Here is a 23,465-nt window from a genome sequence, read left to right as displayed (position 1 = left end):
CAAGGGACGGAGTGATACGGGTGTCACCATCCAGCCTAGAGGGGCCTCTTGGGTCGTGGCCAGTCACATCTGTCTGGTATGTCCCTATCACTGGTCCTGGTGCCTCCCCTGTGGAGTGACAGCCATGTGGACAGCTCAGGTCTGGCGTCCCCAACACCGGGCTCCTCGTCCACCCAGGCCTGGGCTGGCAAAGCTGGCTGGACAGATGTACCCAGCGAGTCACAGGAGGCTGAGGGGAGCGGATCTGCCTTGGCCACGAGAGCCCGGGTGCACCTGGGAGGCCGGACGCCCTTGTGTGCAGAGGCTGCGGCCAGGGCACGGCTGTGTTTGCTCTCGAGCTCTCTCTTCTCCATTTCCTCCAAGGCCCTGGCCTATCTGAACACAGGATGCTTTGAGTGAGAGCTGACTTGTGTGACCGTCACACAGGCAGGAACGTGCCTGCAGGCTCCTGGACCAGTGTCCTCCCGAGCCAGCTGCCAAGTTGCTGCATGTGGAAGTGGCCTCTGGGGAGCTTTGCCAGCCTCACCCCAGGCCACGAGGCATCCTCATGGGCTCCCCCACACCCCCCGGCCAGAGGCTGGTCTCCAGAGGGGAGGGGTCGGCGTCTGGTGACTCAGAGTGGGCAGGCAGAGAGAAGAGCCAGGCACAGCACCTCTGAGAGCCACAGCAGCAGCTCTCTGGGGAAGAGCCCTCGGAGGACCCCGGGCAGAGACAGGAAGCGCCCAGGTCCTGCGTGACCTCACAGCCTGCCCGACCTGCACCCCAGCCTGGACTGCTGTACGGCCAGCTTGACTCCCCACGTGGGCAGGGCACAGAGCCCGTGTGTGCTGGGGCGCTGTGCTGTGGACCAGGGACGGAGGGATCCGGGTGTCTCTGGGCAGGGAGAAGCCAGGGGAGATGTGGGGCTCGGAGGGCCCCCCGCCAGCCTCAGAGGCAGCGCCACTGCTGATTTGCAGCCACGAGGAACAGGGACCTGGAAGGGCAACAGGATGTGTCCTGAAAACTGTAGCAACTGACCTTTCAAACACCACGGACAGAGCACGCTTATCTCGCCCGCGTGAGTCCTCGCCCCCAAACAATTGTGTGGCGCTCTGGACCCGTGAAGGCCCGGCCTTGGGCCTCGGGATCTGCGTCACGCTGGCTCTGGCCAGCTGGGCCCTTCTCAGGGAAGTGGGGCTCAGGCAGCTCCCGGCTCTCTGTCCCCTGCAGGCCACGTGCCTGTCTGTCCCGCTGGCGTCCGCTGCCTGGGCCCTCTGTGGGGAAGTGAGCAGCTGCTGGCTCAGAGCCCCCAGCACTGGCTGCCAGACAGGGGACCAGGCAACCCAGGGACTTCCGGGGGCAGCTCAAGGCCACCACCCTCCCTCCCGCAGGCCCCAGGACCGGCTCCTTGCTCTCCTTGTGTTTTGCCTGGGGAAGGGCGGACGACACCCTGAGGAGAAAGGGTCCCAGAACTAGAAGCTCAGCTGTGACCCCAGTGCAGCACTTGAGCTTGAACTCGGCTCAGCCCAGCAGCGGCCATTCTTCAGACCAGACTGCCTTTGTTCTGGGCTATTTTAAGCTCTCTTCTTCCTCTGCCTCTCTCAGGAGCAGACTCACTCCTGGGGCCCTCTGGTCACCTCCTCTGAGCAGGTCTGCTCCCATACGATGGCTCCCGTAACGCCCGTCCACCTCCAGCGGATCCGTCTATGGGCCGAGTCCCTTTGCAGGGCTGTGCACCATTCGCACAGTCCAGCTTCAGAACACTACCCCCGGGGCCCTCGAGCCCATCAGCACTTGGTTCCCAGTCCCACCCCAGCTGGAACCACGGATCTACTTGCCACCCCTACAGAATTCCTGTTCTGTACACTTCACGTGCACGGGATCCTGCAGTGTGTGGCTTGCTGACTGGCTTCCTTCCATGCCTGTGGGATCTCCAGGCTCGTCTGAGGTTCAGTCACATCCATTGTCACCTTGTCTCAGTTGACAGACACCTAGGTTATTGCCACTTTGGGGCCAATGTGAATACACTGCTGTGAACACTGGAGTCCATTGTCATGTGGACACACGCTTGCCGCCATCTTGGAGACTGGACAGCACTGCTGCTGCCCACTGTTTCCACCCGCATGAATGTTTTGATCCATTTGTCAAAGTTTGGGCTGGGGTTGAGGCTCAGTGGTGTGAGGCCCTGGGTTTGAGCCTCAGCACCACATAAAAATAAAAAAAATAAAATAAAGGTATTGTGTCCAACTACAACTAAAAGATAAATATTTTAAAAAAATTGTAAAAAGAAAAACTAAACTCGGGGATTCTCCCAGCACTGAGTTGAAACAATGTTGCCCATCTGCGTTGTTACTTTGGAGCAGGAGGAATTCTTAGTACTGCCATCCCTGCTAACCCCAGGCCACACCCGTCCATGTTGCAAAGTGGACCTGAGCCCCATGGGGCACTGCCGGAGGGTGAGGATGACCGGGAGCCACAGTGAGGGCACAGGCAGGGGCCACTGAATATTTGCTGAACGTATGAGTGGGTGGATGAACGCGAGGATGGATGGGGGACAGGCGGAGGGGCAGGCGCCTGAGGAACGGGTGACGGAGTGGGGCCCCAGGGTCACAGCACAGGCTGCTCGGGAGGCCAGGCAGCATCCCCCGCCTTCCTGTGCTGAGCTGTCATGCAAGGTGCTCTTGTCCTGGGCCTTTCTGACTCCTCAAATCAGGCTGAATCTCCTGGGACCTGCCAGCAGGAGGGGCCATCTGAGGAGGGATGGTGGCAAGTGGTTCTATTTTGGGGGCAGCAAGAGTCATTTCTTAGGCTCCCTCTCCACCTCTCCTTTCTCTCCTGCTCCAGGAAATCAGGCTGAGATGCCACCAGCTGCCCGGTGCACAGGCCCCAGGGGCAAGATCCCATTGTCACAGTCGACAGACAGAAGAGCACTGCAACCCGCCACAGGGAGCCTGCTAAGGACACAGAAAGAGCTGCAAGGCAGATCCTACCTGCCCAGCCTCAGTGGAGGCCACAGCCCCAGCCTCCTGGGAGCTAGCCTGGATCCAGGTGCCCAGAGACTGACATCAACTGTGTGTAGCTGTGGTGGTGGTGGGTACAGTCACACAGCCAGTGACAACTAGTGCAGCCCCGGGATCAGGGTCTCCCTGCTCTGCCCCTGCTCTCAGCCCAGGCCCACTCACAGATAGTTCTTCCTGATACTGTCCAGCATCTGCAGGAGGAAAGTGCCCAGGTGGGGATCACTGGGAATGCCAAGCCAGGCCCAGGGCCCTGCCCTGAAGCCTTCTCAGCCTGACCCCATCTGCCTCTGGTCATCTCCCAGGTTGGCATGTGGCAGATCCCCAAGGTTATGTGACCCCTGAACACTCCCTCCACACCTAAGAACTCTGCCAGGTCCTGGGTCTGGGGGCTCCGGCTCCTTCCCCACAATGCCAGCTGGTTGGTCTTGGCTCTGGCTGGGTCCGGAAGAGGCCACATCTAATGGGGTATTTCAGGCTCAGGGAGAGAGGGCTGGGGGAGTCACTGTCCCCTCAGCCCCTCCCTCACCCAGGCCCTCTGGAGCCCCGCTGGCTCCCATCACCTGAGGGCAGTGCCTGGGCTCTTCTTCCTGAGCAGCCCCACCATCACGGCTGCTGTCCTCCACACCCACCTCAAGTGGCTGGGCTCAGTGGTGTCAGCTGTCCACTGAGTATCCCCTTCTGCTGGGGCCACCCTATCCACCCTGTTCCTGGTCTCCCCAGACCTGGAAACACAGCAGCTCCCAGTACAAGCTCCTGCCTATCCTCATAGGCCTGAGTCCAGTGGGAGTTGCAGGGCCCCTACTGTCTGAGGCTGGCAGGATCAGGGCCTCTATCAGCTTGGGCCCCCGGGGAGGTGGCATGGGTGGCCTGCTCCCTTCCATCAGGCTAGAGCAAGGCAGAGAGGAGCCAGTCTCCCAGTGCTGTGGGTTTATCCTGGGCATGCCACAGATGCCCAGCCCAACGTGCCCAACTCTGGGCTGCCCTCCATGGGGGTCTGGTACAGTTCCAGAGGCTCCCAGGGGGCCTCACACTGTGTTGTGACTGCCTGGGTCTTTGTTCCCAGAGCCAGCCTTCCCCAAGATCATGGGAACAGCGGTCCATTAAGGGAAATCCTGTGTAGCACCAAGGCCATGCCTGGATTGGCTCACAACTGACTGCCAAAACGGCCCCTGCCAGCACTCAGGCACCTTCAGGTTGGGGTTGGAGAGTCGTGCTGGTAACTGAGCTCCAGCCAGAGTTCACTTCCTGGTGCTCCCAAACCAGGAGCAGTAGCATCTAGAGACCACCTGCACCACCCTGGCTGGCAGCCCCTTGCTCCTGGAGACACTCCTGCAGGTGTGGTCCCAGTGAGCCTGGCTGCCACAGGTGCTCAGGCCTTGAGCCACCTGAAGGCCACCCTGTCCCATTGGACTACAGTCATGCACTTCTCAAGACAGAGGGCTCCCTGGGGTGGGCAGAAATCCTCAGAATCCCAGGAGGGGCCTTGAGAGGACATCTGAAGCCCACTCCCAGGCCCACAGCTGTCCTTACCACAGGGCGAGTAGACAAATGCCCTCTAGTCTTAGCTCAAGGCTGCACCCACACCCAGTCTGTCAGGGAAAAGGCCACTGTGCAACTTCCCTGGCTTGCAGGCTCCTCATGGGCCCCAACACTTAGAAGCCCACCTTCAAGTGGCAGCTGGCACCTCTGCAGACTGCAGCAGGGCTCGCCTCACACAAAGCCTGCCCGGCCTCACCCTGGGTCCAGTAGAGACCTGCGCTCCGAGTCACGTTCTTCTCAAACATAACTTTATTTTTGCTGCCAGCTGCTTTGCTCAGCCTGTCCCAGGCAGAACTTCCCAGGGACTTGTGCCACATCACAGTGCAAAATGGCCCCTGAAGCCAGGCTGCCAGGGAAAGCAGCCCACCAGGGGGATTCTGATTGAGAACTGAACTGGTATCTGAACCTTCCTGACACCAGTGTCAAGGTGGAAGCCAGGACTTCTCAGGGGCCAGGGAGAACCTGGTTTTCCAGCAGTCAAGGTATCAGCTTCAGGTCCTAACCAGGCCACTGGGGACATGCGGTTTGCCCTGCGTGTCTGCCTCACGAAGATGCAGCCAAGTCTCAGCCCGGGGATGGTTGGGGCTATTGAGTGCTGTTACTAACAAGAGCCTAGGACGGAGAATGCAAGGGACTTCCAGCTCAGACCAGGCCTCATGGTGACTTGGGACGAGGATCGTGGCCTGTCACAGGGAATGGCTCACATCCACTCTGGGAGGAGAGTCAGCTGCCCCGTGGCCCTCTGCCCGCTTGGGGCTCTGCAATCGATGCAGGGCCTCCACCTGTTGCCGTTTCTGCTTGGCCCGGGTAATGACCGTGCGGAAGAGCCTGCAGAAGAGCTGGACAGACGGTGGGGAGTCGTCGTTGCCAGGCACGGGGTAGGTGATGAGGCAGGGGTTGCAGTTGGTGTCGACGACACCGACTGTAGGGATGTTCATCTTGGCTGCGTCCCTCACAGCCACGTGGGGCTCGAAGACGTTGTTAAGTGTGTGCAGGAAGATGATGAGGTCAGGCAGGCGGACCGTGGGGCCGAAGAGGAGCGGGGCATTGGTCAGCAGGCCACCCTTGAAGTAGCGGGTATGGGCATACTCGCCGCAGTCCCGGGCTGTGTTCTCGATCAGGTGTGTGAACTGCCGGTTGCGGCTCACGAACAGAATGATGCCCTTTCGGTAGGCCACATGGGCAGTAAAATTCAAGGCTAGTTGGAGGTGTGAAGCTGTCTGTTCCAGGTCGATGATGTCCTGGTCCAGGCGGCTCCCGAAGATGTAGGGCTCCATAAACCTGCCACAGACCCCATCAATGGTCAAAGGTCACCCCTGCGCACCTGTCTGGGCACCTGGGCTGGGAGGCACAAACCGCATCTACTTCCCTTGTGGAACTCTGTCCAATGATTGACAGGTCGGGGCTCAGGGCTGCAGAGGCCCCTCAGGACCTCGGCATGTTACTACCAATCCTACGCCCCGCCTCTTTCCACAGGGAGCTGGGTAGGATGGACCCAAGTGAAGGTTTGGATGTTCTATAGTCAAACATCTGACCAGTTCCTGCTCATCTCCACAGCCTTGGAGGCCCTGCTCCATCCAACACTGGCTGGAGGCCCTTAACCTCCCTGGCCTACCTGGGAACCTGAGAGCCTTCACCAGCTAGCAGGACTGACCCAAGGTTGCAGGCTCCCTCCAAGACACACAGGAGAGTTTAAGTGCCCTCAGGGGGCTTGCGGAATCCCACCAGTAGCAGCCAGGCCCCTGTCCAGGTCAGGAAGGCCCTGGGCCCTCCTGGGAACCACCCCTGGGATACCCTGGCCAGGCGCTTCAGCTACCTGTGCCGACAGCCAGCTTTGTGTCCCAGGTGCACGCGGGCATCAAAGAGGCTTTTCACTGAAAACAGCTCCTTGACGTTGAAGAAGTCAGAGTGTCTGAGGGGCTCCTCCAGGATCTTGCGGTGGGTTTCTAGGGCAGGGAGGGCAGGAAGCTGCGGTTTCCCACTGGGCCCACCCAGCAATCAGCGATCCCTGAGTGGAGGCCACAGGGCTGGGGGGTTCTGGGAGAAGCCCAGCAGCCAAGATGCACCCAGCCCCAGGAGATCCCAGGAAGCCATAGTGGCCTTCACAGCAAACAGAGCTGGACCCGGATTCTGAAGGAGATCCAGCTTGTGGGTAATCCGGGTCACTACCATCCCGTGTCTGGGGTCCCTGTGGCCCTCCCAGCCACCAGGCCTGGCACACAGACTCAGGTCCGTCGCCAGAAATCCCCCTGCATTAACCCAGCAAGGCGGAAGGCCTGGTGCCCAGGGGGTCCCCGGGCCACGTGACCAGCACAGGCTCCTAGCCTCAGGCCGCTCCCTCCGTCCCCGTCCGGCCAGCGGTGGTCCCGCGCGGCTGCAGGAGCGGCTGGAGCCAGCGCGAGCCGCAGGGCGCCGCGCCTCCTCGCCTCCCCGCCGCCCTCCGGGGCTCGTTACCGCTGTCCTCGGGCTCGCTGGCCGCGGGGGCCGGGATGCCCGCGAGCGTCCTGCCGGGGCCGGCCGTCTGCAGCCATCCGGGCCAGCGCCTGCCGGGCCGCGCACCTGCGGAGAGAGAGCCTGCTGACGCCGCGCCCCCAAGCCTCAAGCCCGCGCGGAGCAATCGGGGCAGTGCGGACGCCATGGCGGCGGGCTCGTGGGCGGACGAGCGGACGGGCGCACGGCGCGCCTCCCTCGCCGTGCGGGGCCGCAGCGCCACCTGCAGGCCCGGAGGACCCGCCACCGCCCGCCCGCAGACAGACCTCTGGGAGGCGCGTGTCCCGGCGGAGGACGATTCTGCGTGGGCGCGCTTGGCGGGGTGGGAGCGGGATGGCGTGAGGGTTCCTGCGCCCCCACCCCTGTGGACAAGGCGTAGCGAACCGGTCCCTGGCCCTGCTGCTCGACCCCGCACTGCAAAAGTGCAGGGCAGAGGACTGGGGTGCAGCTCAGTGGAAGAACTTGCCTAGCGTGCATAAGCACGGGGTTCATCCCTAGTCCCCCCCTAAAAAAAAAAAAAAGGTAACAGTGCAGACCGATGAGGCCCACATCTCTCGTGGGACCCCTTGGGCGATGCGGACCCTCGACCTCTGCTCCAAGTCCAGAGCAACCTCTTGTTCTCCAAGATCGTGTTTAATATTTAAACAATATGTGATTCCGTGAACTTAGGAAAGTCTTGGGTCTAAGTTTGGGTAGTGGGGGCGCGGGCTCACCGGATTACCCGGGTCAAGGAGCACCCCTGGTGTGTACAGTAAGCACCAAATTGTTGTTGCTTGCCACGTGAACGTTCGGCACTCAGACCCCATCAATTTGCTGGTGAAGTCCCAGGGCCTGTGGTTTCATCCAAAGCGCTTGCTGCTGCATTTGGGGAGAATACCGCGGTGCTCCGGAGAGTCCCAGGAAGACACCCAGAGCCCTGCCCCCGCAGCGGGCTGAAGGCTTAGGGCGTCTCTGAGGACGGTCCGAGCGGAATTCCTCCCCGTCGTGGATCCGTCCGGTCCTCGATCATTCGCCCAGGGAACGTTCTAGACCTGCCTGCCCAGGGGCCATGGCTCTTCCTGTGGCGCTTTTAAGGACTGGACGTCCGGGTCAGGTGACACCGTCGCCTAGCAACAGGACGCTGCGCCCGCTGCCTGGGCTTCTCCTGCCCAAAGTCGGCTTCTGCTAGAGGCCAAATGTCGGAGGAAAACCCCCTGGAGTGCGCAGAGCCCGCTGAGCCGAAGGCCGCGACGCCCCCGGAGAAGACCAGCGACTACTATCGCGTGAGCCCCCACCTGCCGGTCAGGTTCAACAACCCGGGGTGGTTTCGCGGCTATGGGTAAGGAAGCAGGGCTGGTCCAGGTCCACTGTACAGGCACACGGAGAGGCCCTGCCTCGGATGCACGTGCCATGCCACAGCTGGTTCTGGGGCTGGGCTCAGGTAGTCCTGGATGAGAAACCCCACCCTCCCCAAAGACCCTCAACTTCCTGCTACGGAAGTCAAAAGGAGCCTGAGCTCGGCCTGAGCCTTGCTATCATTACCAGCAGTGAGCTCCTCAGACTGCCCGGCCACGGTCAGTACGGTGGGGGATTGTGGGGGATTGTGGAGACCCTGCAGAAAGAAAAAACTCATTCTGGTTCCAGTTCCACAGTCTTGTGCCCCGGGGTCTCCTCTCCTCCCCTCCTGCAACTGTAAGATGTCAGCTCTGCTGTGGGGACTGTCCCGGGGCCCTGAGGCTCAAGGACATAACTGGAAACTGAATTGCTGCAGGGGAGGTGAGGCACCCTCTGCCCCCACAGTTTCCCGTGCCCCATTCTCGATGGAGACCACTGCCACCTAGAGACCTCTAGTCTCCCAGGCCTCTAGTGTGGAGTTCAGCTGCAGCCTACAGTAGGCAGGTGGTGTTCCCTGGCCACATTCCTTCTTCTGCACCTGGGCATCCTGAGAGTGAACCTGCAGCCAGGGACCCCCCGGAGGCAGGGTCTGATGCTGACCTGTGGCTCCCAGCAGGGTAACGAACCTACCCAACCAGTAATAGTTCTACCAAGGTCTATCAGGAACTTGCTGGTGGAGTGCTGTTTAGGAGTTGGAAGGAATAAGAATTGTGGCCAGCAGAGGAGGTCAGAGAGGCAGGCCTATCAGGGCTTCAGCCCTGTGTGTGATGGGGGCCAGTGTTCATGCTGTGTTACTGGCCCGGGCACACTGCTCTCCTTGGGGGCATTGCCAACAAAGCTCTATCAGGCAAATCCTGTAGGGCTGTGGTGTGGGCAGACTTTGAATGAACCAGGGGAACCATATCTGCTCTGTAGGGCCAAGGAGGTGGTCTCCCTGTACAGGACCAGTAACCAGGCTTACGGGAGCAGAGCACCCACTGTGCATGAGATGCCGGTAAGTGGGAAGCAAGTGGCATTTGGGGATGTGTCTATAAGAGGACAAGCCTTCGAAAAGGCAGCACATCGTGAGGGTGAGGGGTAGAGATGGGGGACCCCAAGGCATCTCAGACCATGTTGGAGCAGGGAGGAATAGAAAGAGGTGAGTGGATGGACTCACGAGAAAAATGTCTTCAAAAACAGGAGGAGTGCAGGGTGTGCTTCTTCATTGTCCTTGTCCCTGTGGATAAAACCACGCCTGCAGGTGCCATCACAGGTGCACACAGCCATTTCCCCTAGGCGGTCAGTTCTGAGGCAGGTGACTGAAGAACTCCTTTCTCTCTGGTCTTAAACCTTGTGTGAAGCCCTCACCTGTGACCGAGAGGTAGCACTGGCCAGGAGCCGAGGCTGCAGGAACTGGGTGCGTGGGCAGGCACAGGGTGGTGCCTCTATGGGAACTGCCAGACAGGCCTGTGTAGCAGCCCTGCGCCCCCAGGTCACCAGGGCCACTGTTTGGGGTGAGAATGTCATGGGGCCCCCATCCCCATGGTGTGAGAAGGCCTGGGAGTCACGGCTTTGGTGGCGGTGTGAATAACAGAGCTCTTGGGAGAAAATGATTTGCCAAAAACGTTTCTGGGACACTCAGGAGTCACCCTCCCGGAAACAAGGACTCTGATGTTCCCCTGGGGCTCAGTCATTTTGATGAAAAAGAGACACATTCAAGGGGATCCAGATGTTTCAACTTTAAAAAAAAAAATGCTATTTAAAAAAATGCTCCTCTCGTAAACTGTGAGTTCTGTGTCCACCGGTGCCACCCAGCCACGGGTTATGGAGCACCAGGGGATAGAGACAAGTTTCTGCTTTTTGTGGTGCTGGGGATCCGACCAGGGCCTTGGGCATGCGAGGCAAGGACTCTACCAGCTGGGCTGTGTCCCAGCCCCAGGGTGAGTTTTGAGGGAGGTCTTCCTACTTCTCCACACGGGCGGTCTGGCCCGTTTTTCACCTTCTGGACCAAATGTGGAGGCTGGACTCCTTGAGCAGCTGGTGATCACCTTCCTTGTCTGGGTAGAAATGAAGGTGCTCTCCATCTTTCTAAACTGCAGGGAAGGGATTTATGTGACAGGGATGGTGGATACGTGTGTCAAACCCACAGAAGGGTCTGGAGAGGGAGCCTGAGGCACACTGCAGACTCTGGTTAATGACAAAGTATCGATTCTGGCTCACTTGTACAGATGGGGACGTGCCCAGGTTAGCTGTGCTTTGCCGTGGCCAACATGACCTGCATGACAACTTAGAGGAGCAAAAGTTGATTTTAGCTCATGGTTTCAGAGGTTCGGTCCATGGTTGGCCAGCTCCATGGCTCTGGGCCTGAGATAGAAGATCATGGTGGAAGGAAGTGCCAAAGGAGAGCTGGTGGGCTCATGGCAGCCAGGAAGCAGAGAGGAGCCAGGAGAAAACACAGTTCCTAGGGACACACCCCAGTGACCTATTTCCTGTCACCTCACCCCATTCCCACCTGGAAGTGCATTCAATCTATGAATCCATGGAATGGATTAATCCACTGGGTCACAGCTCTCATGATCCCATAATGTCACCGTGGAACATCCCTGCATTGTCTCACGTAAACTTTTGGGGGACACCTTGTGTCCAACCCATAGCAAGGGGGAACTGTGTGTACTGGTGGGAGGCAATTTGGCAACTCCCTGTAGTTTCAGCCCAGCTTTCTGTAGATCTAGATCTTCTCTTTAAAGTCTTTTAAAAATGTACAGAAGCTTCTTGCACTTTCTTCCTGCCAAGGAGTCAAACATGGACCGTGAAGGATGGTCACCTATTTAGGGTATAACACCGGGTGGAGAGGTCTCAGGGCCACCTGATGATGCCATCCTGCTGGGCCATTCCTGCCCTTGGCCTTGGTGGGCGCCCCTCCCACCTGGTGGTTGGGGGTGTGGGCACTGGACAGTTTTAGAGCTCTGCAGATGGTTTTGATTCAGTTTGTGTGAATTCCCCAGAATCCATGTGTTAAAGGATGGTGGCAGGTGCACTGCTGGAAAGGGCAGAACCGTCAGGAGGTGGGGCCCTACCGGAGACCTTCAGGTCCCTGGAGGGGGCCTCTGAAAAGGGTCCCCTCTCCTGCTGCCTGGCTGCTGATGTGAGCAGCTTGTTCTGCCCATGCTCCTGACCATCAACATCCTGCACCCCCACCAGAGGCCCAAAGCCATGGGTCTGCCTCGTCATGGACCGGAATTCCAGAAAAGTGAGCTGGAATAATCCTTTCCTCTTTCTAAGTTAATCATCTCATGTATTTTGTTAGTACATCACAAAACTGACCAAGACACCTACTGACAGACGTTATTTTATTCCACAGAACACTGAGGTTCAGAGAGGCCCAGTAACTTGTGCAGCACAGCACCGTTGGGCAAAGCCGACCCGAGGGCCAATCCAGACTTTTTAATGCTCATGGTCACACACAGATGTGAAAATACCTCAGTGAGGTGGCCCCATGTCTTCTTCTTCCTCCTAGGTGATGGTGAAAGAAATCTCAGATGACAAGGGCCCCAGACACAGGCATAAACCACGGTGCTCAGAGCCCCACCCTGCCTCTCAGCTTCTGAGGGACGGAGATGGCACTTTTCTTTCAAATTCTTCTTCCAGAATTGCCTGCCCGCCTGCTCTGGAGGACGACGGGGGGCACTGGTCCTCACGTTCTCTTCTCTCTCCCAGAAGGTGTTCTATCCATGTTCCACCAAGTTCTCCAGACACCTTCTGGCGAGTGAGAAGTTCCAGCACAGTGCTTTCAACGTCTGCATGGAGAAGAGCCTGGTGACGGGCCCCGACAACTACATCACCCACTGCGACCGGCTCAACTTCCACCCCAGTTACAACGTCAGGAAGCCGTCCATCTGTGACTGAGGGGCCCAATGCCCCTGCCTTCCCGTCTGGCCGCTGCCCCCTGGAGCATGGTGCTCCCTGATCTTTGACGGTTTGCCCAACTCTGAAGGTGCAGATTTCACTGTTTTCTCTGAAAATACTTTTCCTTTCTGGAATAGAAAAGTGTGCAATAGGCTTGGTGCTGTTTTTTTCTATTTTACGTCTAAACACACACAGAAAACTGTATGACTTGGCTTCCCACGAAAACGCTGCCCGGCCTGTTTCCAACTCTCCTGACGTCTGTGATGAAGGTGCAGGCCGTGGGTGTCCTGGGACCCTATCTGTCCTGAAGGCTGGGAAGGCTTGGGCAGCCCACTGGGGTCTTCTGGGGCGGGGCGGCAGGGGGGGGGCACTGTGACACACATTACCAGCTGGGCCCCCACGGCCTGGCCCTGGGGAGCGTGGGCCAACCCTCCCTGGGTGTGGCGTAGACGGGACCAGGACTCGAGAAGAGCAGCACCTCTTTAGCAGAGCTCAAGAGGGTATCACTGGGATCTGTTCAAGGTGAACATCCTGAAGCCATGAATCAGGGACAGGCAGGAGCAGAGGTGGACCAGGGTGGGCCACCCTCAGTCTTTGGGTGACAGGGTTCTCTGTATTAATTTAAAAATTTCAATAAAAAGTGAAGGCAGTCGGGGAATAACCAGTATTTTCCTGAGGGAGGGGAAATAACTACATTGATCTTTATATCTCTGTAGTCCCAAATCAGTGTTTACCATGGCCATAGGTCTGCAGTAAGAAAAACATCTGTTTCTTCTTTCTGCAACAGGATAGGTCTTTCACACACAGTTTTACTTCCTTCTTAAGAGTCAGGGAATTTGGAAAATACGGGATCTAAAAAGACGACACTGTCACATGCCATCCGTAAGAGCTGTTTCACAGCACATTTGCCGCAGGGACCCTCTTCCTTTGTAAGTAAGGGAGAAACTGGACCTTACAGCTGGCTGTTTCTTCAGAATGCACGCACCACTGTTAAAACACAAAAGGGAGCATCCGGCAGCCTCTGAACGTCCAGTAGGGATTGGAAGTGGTTTCCAGGGAAAATCAATGTGGTCAGGAGAAAAGATAGACGGCAGTGCCTGAAGCCGGGTCTGAGCTGGAAAACCCACAGTTCAGTGTCAGACCAAAAGTACGTTTTACAGTCTTTAAAAATGCCCCAATGCTAAGAACCCTTCTGAGTTTGGCCTCCACTGAAGTAAAAAGGTGAGGCTGCTCGGCCTTGCCAGCCAGGTTTCTAACTTGCTGGCAGGGACCGAACCCAGCCTCCTGGTGACTCCAAGGAGCAGGCTGGCAAGTCCAGGTGCCGCGAAGCTTTGGGAGCACCCGCCTGCTGCCACAGCACAGCTGTCCAGGAAAACAGGCCGCTGGGAAAGCCACGGCACTTGACCACACCCTCGATTCCAGGCTGAGGGCAACGTGGGGACCTAGGCTGGGGTGAGGGGTCTGCAAATGATGTGTGGCGGTCCAGGTCTGAGCTCACCCGCAAGCTTCACGGATTTGACCGTGGCATCACAACTGGGCACAGAAATGCTTCACTGGCTGTGCCCAATGAGTGTGGCTTGTTAACAGCTGCTGTATGAACGCAAAGTTGGACTCTACAGATTATTCTAATAACTGCCTGAAAAGACTAAAGCCCCAGATAATTCCAATCTAACTCACGTTTTGTCTTAGTCTGTTTTCTGTTGCTTTAACAAAATGCCTGATGCTGGGAGACTTATAAAGAATAGAGGTTTACTTGACTCAAAGTTTTAGAGGTTTATGTCCACTGTGTGAAAACAAGTGAGCCTGTGGGAACAGAATCACTGTCACCTGACTCTGAGGGGCCTGAGTGGTTGCCGAAAGCGTAAACAGGAGGTTAGGAGGCAACTTCCATCATCTCAGGAGCAAGACTGGAACCCACACGAGGAGCCAGAGGACGCCTGCACAGCTCACCCACGCTCCTCCATCGTCAGGGCCAACTTCCAGCGTGCAGACAAGCCACTCCCCCTGGTGACCACAAAGCCTGGCCCCAGAGGCAGCAGGGAGCAGCTGAGCAGGAGGCCTGAGGATAGCAGCAGGAGTGACCATGGAGGATGGGGTTCTGAAGCGTGCTCCCCAGCACACACGTGGCCGGCTGCGCTGTGCACCAGTGTGCCTGGCCTGTCACCGGAGGCAATGCCACACCTGCACGGGCCTGTACCTGTGTCTACACCCATACCTGCGCCTACCTGCATGCACACGTGGGGTGTGTTGATCACAGCCGACGGCAGTGTTTTCGAGGTGCTGTCTCCCCAGGGTGGCAGCAGCTCTAGCCTGCACTGTGCAGGGGCTTGGTGCAGAGGACCCCAACCTCCGGTGAAAGCGAGCCGGGCTCCTGGGTGAGGGAGAGGCTGGACACTGGCCTCGCCAGGCAGGGGCTGGCAGCAGAGTGGAGAGGACCTCAGGGCCAAGTGCAGGGTCCGGCCCCTCGGGGTCCTCGCGCCAGCACACGGCACAGGCCAGGCCCTCGCTTAGACTGCAGTGAGGACAGACCACATGACCACAAGAGGTGACTTGTTGGTGATGCTTGATTTATTCATTAAAAAAAAGTTCTTATGTACAAAATGAGCTGATGTTTGTATCCAGGAGTTAAAAGCACTCTTTAAAAAGTTAAATAAAAGTCAGGACATGGATTACATGGAGCGCTTAAGTGAAGGAACACACCACAAGGAAGCTATCACACGCACATCGGGATGCTCAGGACCGCAGCTTGGCCCAGCAGAGGCTCACCCTGGGTGGGGTCTGCCCCTGAGCACAGAAGTGGGTTCCTATTTACACCCGGGGGTACAGGGGGCGTAGAAGACTCACATCCACGTTAGAGTACCAACATCACCGGCTAAGGGTACACTGCCTCACAGCTGAACCCGAGTCGCAGAACTTGGGGTGACCGGAGGGCATCAGTGGCCAGCATGGCCTGTCCCCACAGTGGCCATGGGTACCTTGGTGCCACTGGGCAGAAGGTAAGGAAACCAAGGCAGCAGCATCACTTGGCCCTGACCCAGGGACCAGAGGCCATGGCCTACAACCAGCGCCCTTCTGCCCCAGGAGGTGGGCTGCAGGAGGTCATCGGCAGCACTGGCTGGGCCACTGGTCAGACCCTGACTGGCTGCAGCTCCTGGACGGCAGGTATGGAGGTATGCAAGGCTTGTCCCCAGCACTGAGCTCTGGCCAAGGTGTCTGGGGACCAAACCACCTGATTGCTGTGCTTATTCACTCGTGTGCACAAATCAAGAAGAGGACAGTTAAACGCTCATACAGTGTGATCTCTTGGACCCACGATCGAGAGGACAGAACTCTCCAGGAAAAGAGATTTACTTAGATGTTAGAATCACCTGGTGACTGCAGGAGCCTGGACACTGGAGGACTGGGCTGCAGAGTGTGCCACTGTCTCAGTGGGGTCTTGCGAGGCCAGGACTGGCCGGTCAGTTCACTTGCTGGCCACTGTGCTTTGAAACATTTTACTGACCCAAGCTGTGATGGCAGTGTTGAGAGGAACTGCTCTGGCTGCTAGGGACCAGTGAGTTCTTTATGAAAAGCACTATTCCGGGAGCTTCGGACAGACACGGGCATTTCAGGGCTTCCCAGAGGGTGGCCACTGCCTCCCAGGCTTGAACATCTAAACCAGCAACTGGCTAGAGTCCTGGCCAAGGTGACCCTCGCTGTGACAGTAAGAACCAAAATGTGTGCTCATCTGTGGCTCCATGCAGACCACAGAACGCTGCAGTTAGGAACACCCTTCAAAATCAAGACGACATTTTCCAAAAATATTTTTTACAGCACTTTAAATAATTTACAAAAAGCTACAAAAATCATATTTACCAGGACACGTCTGTTAAATAAACCTCCTGTTAGTGTACACATGTACAGGGCTATGTACAGGACGCTGGCTGCACTCTCCTGCGCACGCGGCTCTGCACCAGGGGCGGGCCAGGCTGCGCGTCACAGCTTGAGGACTCTGCCCTTCACCACTGAGCCACGGTCCTCCAGGGAGCTGTCGCTGCATTCACTGGCATCGCTGCCCAGCACCTCCTGGTCCTGGTCATCCCTGTCCACCACCCTGTGGCCATACCTCAGGTCCAGGATGCCTTCCTCTGAGCCCAAGTTCCTCTTGTCCTGCAAACCGAGCCCTGCCCGGGCTTTCCTGCTTGGCCAGTGCCCACTGTCCTTCACGAGCAAGTGTGGGCTTCCAAACACGGGGCTGTGACCAGCCTGGGTCTCTCTGAAGGCCGAGAAGGACGGGCCCTGCAGAGGCAGACCCAGGTGGGGACTGAAGAGGCCGGCCTGCTGGCCTCCCCAGGGGACGCTCTTCCCAAAGTGGAACAGCTGGGTGGACAGCAGGGGAGAGAAGCCTGGAAAGGACAGGTTCTTCCTGGGGTCCAAGGTGAGGCTGTGCAGGACCCTGGCCTGCCCCTGGGTCCCCTTCTCTTTCTCACCCCCAAGGCCCCCGGTCCATGCTGAACTCCGACCTTCTGAATTCAGTGACCATGGGCTGGGCAGCCTGTTGTGGTGGGCCAGGTCACTCCAGGGGAGGGCCAGCTCGGCCTGAGGTCCTGGGCTAGGGGACAATAAGCTCCGGCTCCCATAGTTGACATGAAAGGTTCCCCCGGAGCTTCCGGTCTCAGCTCCTGCTGTGGCACAGCTGGGCAGCTGACCAAAAGCACTTTCTGTGGCTGCGGGCTCAGCGCGGGGTGGGCTCTGGTCTTTGTGAACATAGACATTTCTCCTACTTGCAGGACACCCTTTGGCAGAGGGGTTCCCACTGGCACTCCTGGGCAGTGTGGGCTCACACCTGCCTGCAGCAGCCGGGTGGTGGGAAGTGTGCTCGGTGCGGGCTGCGCCCTTCCCGCCGGGGATGAAGAGGCTGGGGGCACACGGTCCCCCAGCCTTCTCTGTGCCCCTTAGTCCTTCAGCCAGTGGAGGGCCGCCCCTGGCCCTCTGGCTCCGTGTGCACACGCCGGGCTGCAGACTGGGGGCCAGCTCCTTCCTGCAGGGCTCCTCCGGCCGGGCTGGGCCCCCTCCTTGAACTGCTGAACTGCTCACGGACTCCTTAGCCTTTTCTGCCAAAAACTTTCTTATCTCCAGTTCGATGCTGTCGTCACTGTCCACTGAACTGTCCTCAGACAGGGAGCTGGGGGCAGAGCACGCATGGTCACGGGCTCCTGTTTCCTTGGAGAATGGAGTCCCTTCAGGCGGTCTCCTCCTGGACTGGAGAGCTGGGGCTGCGTCCTTGCCCCCCAGCTTCCTCCCCTCTCCTGGACCACTGAAGGCACTGGGCGGTCGTCTCCCCAGGCACGCCCTGCTGTCCCTTCTGGACGTGGACAGGCAGCTCCTCAGCACCCGTGGGCCTCTGTCCTTCCAGGCTCTCGGGAGGCCTCCCAGCGTGTGCACCAACCGTGTCTCGGGGGTGCTGAACCTGACCTTCTTCCTGCAGGCTGCCCGGGGATCCCTGCACCTCTTCTTGAGCTTCCGCTTGGATCTCAGCAGGTCCTTGATGGCCGTGTCGAGGTCCTCGTCACTGTCCAGAGAGCTGCTCTTGTCCTCGGAGCTCTCTCTCTCACCAACGCTCCTGCCTTCTCCTGCCTTCCCCTGAACCCCAAGGCCTTGCGACACGCAAACGTCACTGAGCAGGAAAGGCCTGGAGGGCACAGGCTGGCTCCTGGCCTGGCACTCCCTGCCCGGGGCCTCGCCGGCGTTCGCCTGGCTGGGGGGGTCCTGCCCGCTGTGGCCAGGCTGAGCCTGCCCCTGGCTGCGGTCGCCGTCCTGGGCACTGTCTTTCACCTCCCTTGGTTTCTTGGGGGTGGACATCCTCACGGCATTGGCTCCACCTCTGCGTTTCCTTCTGCAGCTTAGGGGCAGGTCTGGGGGTTTAGAGAGAGGGGCCTTGGGGACACTGGTCTGGCTGCTGGGGCCTGGAGGGGAGAGGGGACCTGGGGTGGGCTGTGGGCAGTTTTCGGCTCTGGCCAGCAGACTTCCCGACTGTGCCTTCAGAGCCAAAAACGTCCGGATCTCCTGCTCTATGCTGTCGTCACTGTCCACGGAGCTGCTGTCCCCATCAGAGCGGGAAGGCACGTTGGGGAGGCAGAAGGGGGGGCCTACAGACGTGGGCCCGCTGCCACCCTCCACAGGCGCCGGCAGGATGGTCTTGGAGATGTCCAGGATGGCTTCAGCGCACATCAGCTCGGCCGAGGTGTCTGCGCGGCCCGAGGCCCGTTCCCAAGGCCCGCTGCTGGTGGTGGTGCCTGCCGGAGGTACGGCAGCCCTGGCATCCCTGGGTGGCTTGGAGAGGTGGTCGGAGTCCAGGCCCCCTGGGCTGGGGTCTGTGGCCCTGGGGACCGCCGGCTTCCTCCTGCTCGGAGTTCTCCTGGGGGTCTCGGGGAAGGCACTTCTCAGTGAGCTGCCCGGGCTGCTGGCGGGAACGTCGGGCCCCTTCTCCTGGCTGAGCTGGGCTCCCGGTGGCGGGTCCCCGCTGGCCTCCTTCCTGGTCTTCTCCAGCTGATACAGCTGGATGGCCTCCTCGATGCCGTCGTCGCTGCTGGAGTCGGAGGCCTCGTGCTGGGGGGCCACACCCCTGCCGCAGCTGCCCCTTCTTCCAGCTCCGCAGTTCCTCTTGCCCCCGCCCCTGCTCTGTGCTGCCTGGGGCTTGGGGGCGGCAGGCCTTGTGCTGCCCAGGTTCTCGGGCTCAGTGGCGACCTTTGGCCTGAGGCTGCCGGGCGCTGTGCTGCCCTTTGCTGACCTGGGAGGTCTGCGGAAGACAAACTCCTTACAGGCGCCCATCAGACTGTGGCGGGGCGGCGCCCTGACGGGGGGCTCCTGGGTGGGTTTCAGGGTGGATCGGGCTGGACTTTCACTGGGGTCTGTGCTCTTGTCCACGGACCCGTCGCACTTTTGGTTTCCGTGTTGTCTTTTCTCATTCAAAAACTGCTCTATTTCTGCCCGGATGCTCTGCTCAAAGGAGTCCTCACTGCTCACACTGACGGGTGAGGCTGAGCCCTGGTCCCCGCCGGCCTCCCCAGGGCTGCCAGGAACACTGGCTGACACTGGGGCAAGTTTTGGGGGACACAGGGCGGGCGGGGTGCCACTGTGTGGAGGCTCTGGTTTGCCTCTGCTGCCCCCACCTGCGGCCCCGCCAGGCTGGGCCCCCCTGGGCATGGGCTGTGCGGCACCACTCTTGGCCTTCAGGTACTCCTGGATGGCCTCCTCAATGTCCCGGTCCACAGAGTCGTCACTGTCGGAATCCAGCGCCAGCGGGCCAAGGCTGGCAGCTCCCTCCTCGGCTGGGGGGTGGCGATGGGCAGCAAGGCCACAGGCAGCAAAGGCAGGCGGCGCGCTGCGCAGGGCAGGGCTGGCAGCCAGCCTGCCCTCCCGGCACCCCTCCGCCCGCTGGCTTCTCTGCGTGGCACGCTCATCGTGCGTGCCCAGGGCGGCCTCACCGCGCTGCAGCGTGCTGATGACCATCTGCACCCTGGCACTCACCGAAGCTCTGGCGACAGCCTCTTCCGACTCTGAGAAGCACCGGGGAAACCTAAAGCTCCCCGGCGGGCCGAAGGCCTCCCATTTGGACTGGAGAGCGACCACTGGAGGGGCGTTCATGAGGAACATCCTAGCAGACGGGTGGGGCTCAGGGGGACCGCGCTGTGTTCTCCTTGGGTTCACATCCTGGGACAAAGAGAGCACAGGGCACAAGGTCCAGGGACCAGCTGCACCAGCGGCCCCGGGCTCCTCCACTGCAAAAGGAGGCATTTCTTCCCTCTGGGCCAGGCCTGCTGAGAAGACCCAGAAAGAAAATGCCTCCACTCTCTGTCCTGCCTCCCCCTCGAGGAGGACTAAGGTTTTACCCACCTCAAAAGATTGTCAGGAGGTGCTGGTGTGACCAAGTCCAGACGTTGAAAAGAAGGACTATGACAAATCCCGGTGAGGGTGACTTCACAGGAAGAGTCATTCTTGGCAGGACCACCTCACTCCTGAAACAGAAAGGTGTGTGCCGTGAGCGGCTCAGAGACCGCTTCCCCAAGCTTCTTCCAGTTACTTCTACTAAGACCAAGACACAAATGTACGTCTGCTGGACGGTCTCAAGGACCCGAATCATTGTTTTAGCTACTTAGCAGGCTAGCCGCCCCGAACACCGTCTCACGCCCTCTCCACCCCCGCAGTCACTCCCAGGTGTTGGGGTCTCAGCTGAGCTGCTCCCAGCAACACACTGAAGGCCAGCTCACAGCTGGCCTTCTCGCAAAAGGTCAGGCCTTGTACTGCCCTACAGAGCATGATGTGCCCTGGGTGGCCAATGATGGCACGGCTGATAATTCTGACCCCATCCCCAAACTGAGGGCAGTGAGGTTCAGATGTGTGGGAGGCCCACTAGCAGACACTGGGCTCCCTCAGAAGGGTGCTAGGAAGCCATCACCACCCTAGGCCTCAGGAGCTGGGTGGGCTTGGCCCACACCTTCCTTGGCTTCCTCTGGATCCTGTGTACCAACTTTCTCGGTTTAGCTGGGAACGTCCTTCCCACAAGCATGTGATCTGGTTGTTTACACACCACACACCTTCCTCAAGAGAGGGGGGGCCAGGCGCCACCTCCCGGCAAAGGGGCAAGCGGTGGGAACAGGCAATCAGAGGGCATGCCGAATTCAGAACTGACTCACTTGCTATTACCAATCTGTGCTCAAAAAGTGAAACCAAAACGGAAGAATTTATTGCAATTACTTGAAATTCTCTTCGAGTCCAGGCTCCTGTTCAAAGGCTTCAAGGCTGCCTTCGTCACTCCGTGCTCAGGGAGAGGTGCCCTCTGCCAGCTGCTTGAACACACATTCCACTACCAGAATTAAGAGAATCAGAGACAGCTAATTCAGAGACTGCAGCTACAGTTCACAAATATTTTTCTGGAAAGACGTATCATTAACTTAAGAGCTCAGAGTTAAGTTCTGGAAGAACTTACCTTGAGACATTAATCACAGCTACTTTACAAAGCTCCCGGAGCTGAAAATGGGTGCATGAGCTGGCTAGTGCCTCTCAAGTTCTGGTGTCCACTACAGCCCTATTTCCCCCAAAATGTCGCCTCTGGAGAAGTCCCCAGAGGAAGCACTGTACTGGGCTGGGCTCTTTCACTGGGTAGGGGGCTTGTGCCCACTCTACTGTGGACATTATTCAAATTGCCAGGACAAAGCCACAGAAATGACAAAACATTTGCATGAGCCCTGGGCTGTGAAGAGTCTAAACCAAAAACATTAACTCCTTAAATAGCAATCCTGCCTTAACAAAGGGGCCCAGGGAGGGTGGGACCCTGGGGCTCCGGCCCTGATTTCCACTCCAGGTGCAAGCTTCGGCAGGGAGTCACCCACCTCTATCAACCAGTTTACAGCTTGTAAATGGTGCAGACAGAGCCTGGTTGCCCAGGGAAAAGTTTTCTGAGTTCTCCAACTACTTAGTCCTAGAAGGTTAAAAAGCCAAGAGAGCTCCAGAGATAGCCTGGATTTAAAACAGTCAGACAGGAGAGGAGTCATCTCAAGAACCCCGGCAAGGTGAGGTGAAGTGTGGCTTGGTCCAACTGCTACCATGCACCCAAGGGCCCTAGAAACTGGTCTCTAAGTGACTGCAGGGACACTAGCACCTGCAGGCCAAAGCCACCTGGTGTCAGATTTAAGAGCCAGTGGAAGGCATCTGGACATCCTCCTGGTCTAGACACCCACGCCCTGGAGAGAACAAAGCCACACTCAAGCCCTGGCCACCTAACTCTGTCCTCTACCTTCCAGAAACGGCCCCACACCAACACCGGGCTCAACTTGTGTTCTTACCTTCCAGGTGGGGCTTTTCCTAGGGTTAGGGGAAGCCAGGGTCTGCACGCTGGAGAGGAGAGGAGGAGCCCATCTGCTAGGGGGCCGCGGCAGGAGGGTCCTCTCCACCAACCTGAAAGGGGAGGGGCTGGAATTCAGTTGTAGCCGGCCCGAAGCCGAGACCAACCGGATCGCAACCCGCGCCCCGCCCCCAGCAAAACTGCAGCGATCCCGAGCCGGGCCGGAGGCGGGGGAGCCTCTGGCTGCTCCTGCCCCGCACCTCAGCCTCAGCGCCCGCTACTGGGCTCGGCTCGCAGCCCCGGGAGCCGGAGCAGCAGCCTGGCCCTCGGCCTGGGAGGCGCGGAACCTCCCCCGGGAGCGTCAGGCCTCCCCGCAGGTCTGCGCCCCCGGCGCTGCGCTCCGGCCTGCGGCCCGGAGCTCGGCTCCCTCCCGGAAGCTCCGCCTGGCGCAGGGCGTGAGCGCTGCCCTGGGGGCCAGGCAGACCCGGGTAGCCTCCGTCCCCGAGCGCCGCGGGCCTCACCTGCGCCTGACTCACCTGGGCCGGCAGGCGCCCGCCAGCTCCCGAGGGACGCGGGGCGCGCGCAGGGGCTGGCGGGCGCGGGAGCTGCCTCCCGGGGCCGCGACCCTCGCCCGGGCGGGGACCCGCCCCCGAGCCCGCCCGCCCGCCGCGGCGCCCCCTCCCGCGAGCCCCGTCGCCCGCCGCGGCCTGTACGGCGCCGCCCCGCCTCACCTCCGCGGCCGCCCGCCGCGCCTCGCGCCCCGGGAAGGCGGCCGGCCGGGAGGCGCGCTCCGCCCTCGGCCCGGCGCCGGGAGGGGCCGCGGGGCGTCCGGCGGCCCGCGCCGCCCCGCGCGCCGCCGCCCCTCGCCCGGGCGCGCCGTGGGAAGCGCGGGAGGGCGGGGCCGGCGCGGGGGCGGGGCGACCCCCCCCAGCCGCCCCCTCCCCGCCACCTACCCGCGGCGGCGGCGGCGGCGGCCGCGCTCCGGAAGCCGTGCCCGGTGGCTGGGCATCATGGGAATGGCACGGCCGAGTTCCGGGGGAGGCGCGCGGCCCGGCCGGACCCCCGCCCGCGAGAGCGCGCCCACCTGCCGCCGCGCCGCGCCGGGGCCGCCAGCGCCCGCGCCACCCCTGCCGCGGCCCGGCCGCGTGGGCGCGCGCCACGGAGTGCACCGGTGGTGGGCCCGGGCTGCCTGTCCCCGGTTCCCGCTCGAGTCAGACCTCCGCGCGGGGACCCGGCCGTCGCCCTGTCCGCCGGGGCCTGGTGTGCGCCCTGCGCCGAGTGCGCGCAGAGCGGGTTGGAGGTCGGGCGCTGCGAAGTCCACCAAGGCGAGGGGTGTGGCCGTGGAAGAGCACGGG

The 23,465-nt window shown here is 60.0% G+C and overlaps 3 protein-coding genes across 5 annotated transcripts; 1 reads left to right on the top strand and 2 right to left on the bottom strand.

The window, feature by feature from the left end:
* Positions 1-4,764: 4,764 nt before the first annotated feature.
* On the bottom strand, positions 4,765-7,208 carry Mrps2 (mitochondrial ribosomal protein S2). Its single transcript, XM_077798042.1, has 4 exons — positions 7,143-7,208; positions 6,993-7,097; positions 6,355-6,484; positions 4,765-5,819 (listed from the first exon to the last, which is right to left on the bottom strand). Exons 1-4 carry the CDS (start codon positions 7,174-7,176, stop codon positions 5,225-5,227), a joined length of 864 nt encoding a protein of 287 aa, XP_077654168.1. The 5' UTR covers positions 7,177-7,208; the 3' UTR covers positions 4,765-5,224.
* A 975-nt stretch (positions 7,209-8,183) lies between these two features.
* Positions 8,184-12,450, top strand: Pierce1 (piercer of microtubule wall 1). The gene is made up of 3 exons (XM_026395496.2): positions 8,184-8,346; positions 9,318-9,396; positions 12,099-12,450. The coding sequence occupies exons 1-3, from the start codon at positions 8,204-8,206 to the stop codon at positions 12,285-12,287; spliced, it is 411 nt and encodes a 136-aa protein (XP_026251281.1). The 5' UTR covers positions 8,184-8,203; the 3' UTR covers positions 12,288-12,450.
* Positions 12,451-14,837: 2,387 nt separating this feature from the next.
* Positions 14,838-23,258, bottom strand: Ppp1r26 (protein phosphatase 1 regulatory subunit 26). 3 transcript variants are annotated; one of them, XM_077797172.1, is made up of 5 exons: positions 23,195-23,258; positions 22,112-22,223; positions 21,024-21,132; positions 20,163-20,284; positions 14,838-19,979 (listed from the first exon to the last, which is right to left on the bottom strand). In XM_077797172.1, the coding sequence occupies exon 5, from the start codon at positions 19,920-19,922 to the stop codon at positions 16,263-16,265; it is 3,660 nt and encodes a 1,219-aa protein (XP_077653298.1). In that variant the 5' UTR covers positions 19,923-19,979; positions 20,163-20,284; positions 21,024-21,132; positions 22,112-22,223; positions 23,195-23,258; the 3' UTR covers positions 14,838-16,262. The 3 variants fall into 3 exon arrangements, with proteins under 3 accessions (XP_077653298.1, XP_026251280.2, XP_077653299.1); XM_026395495.2 differs by lacking the exon at positions 23,195-23,258 and adding an exon at positions 23,064-23,103; XM_077797173.1 differs by lacking the exon at positions 23,195-23,258 and adding an exon at positions 22,842-22,889.
* Between the last annotated feature and the right edge of the window lie 207 nt (positions 23,259-23,465).

Source organism: Urocitellus parryii, chromosome 4 (assembly GCF_045843805.1).
Source record: "Urocitellus parryii isolate mUroPar1 chromosome 4, mUroPar1.hap1, whole genome shotgun sequence".
NCBI lineage: Eukaryota > Metazoa > Chordata > Mammalia > Rodentia > Sciuridae > Urocitellus > Urocitellus parryii.
Note: the sequence above shows the minus strand (reverse complement) of the source record. Positions and strands in the feature narration are given on the sequence as shown.

What these genes read in the sequence shown, in the direction of transcription:
- Mrps2 (XM_077798042.1), bottom strand. Translation starts at nt 7,176, where the DNA reads ATGGCGTCCGCACTGCCCCGATTGCTCCGCGCGG. An exon ending in GCCCCGATTGCTCCGCGCGG is followed by an intron (nt 7,098 to 7,142) that starts GCTTGAGGCTTG and finishes CTCTCTCCGCAG; the next exon opens with GTGCGCGGCCCGGCAGGCGC. An exon ending in CAGCGAGCCCGAGGACAGCG is followed by an intron (nt 6,485 to 6,992) that starts GTAACGAGCCCC and finishes TCCCTGCCCTAG; the next exon opens with AAACCCACCGCAAGATCCTG.
- Pierce1 (XM_026395496.2), top strand. Translation starts at nt 8,204, where the DNA reads ATGTCGGAGGAAAACCCCCTGGAGTGCGCAGAGCCCGCTGAGCCGAAG. An exon ending in GGGTGGTTTCGCGGCTATGG is followed by an intron (nt 8,347 to 9,317) that starts GTAAGGAAGCAG and finishes TCTGCTCTGTAG; the next exon opens with GGCCAAGGAGGTGGTCTCCC. An exon ending in CCACTGTGCATGAGATGCCG is followed by an intron (nt 9,397 to 12,098) that starts GTAAGTGGGAAG and finishes TCTCTCTCCCAG; the next exon opens with AAGGTGTTCTATCCATGTTC.
- Ppp1r26 (XM_077797172.1), bottom strand. Translation starts at nt 19,922, where the DNA reads ATGTTCCTCATGAACGCCCCTCCAGTGGTCGCTCTCCAGTCCAAATGG.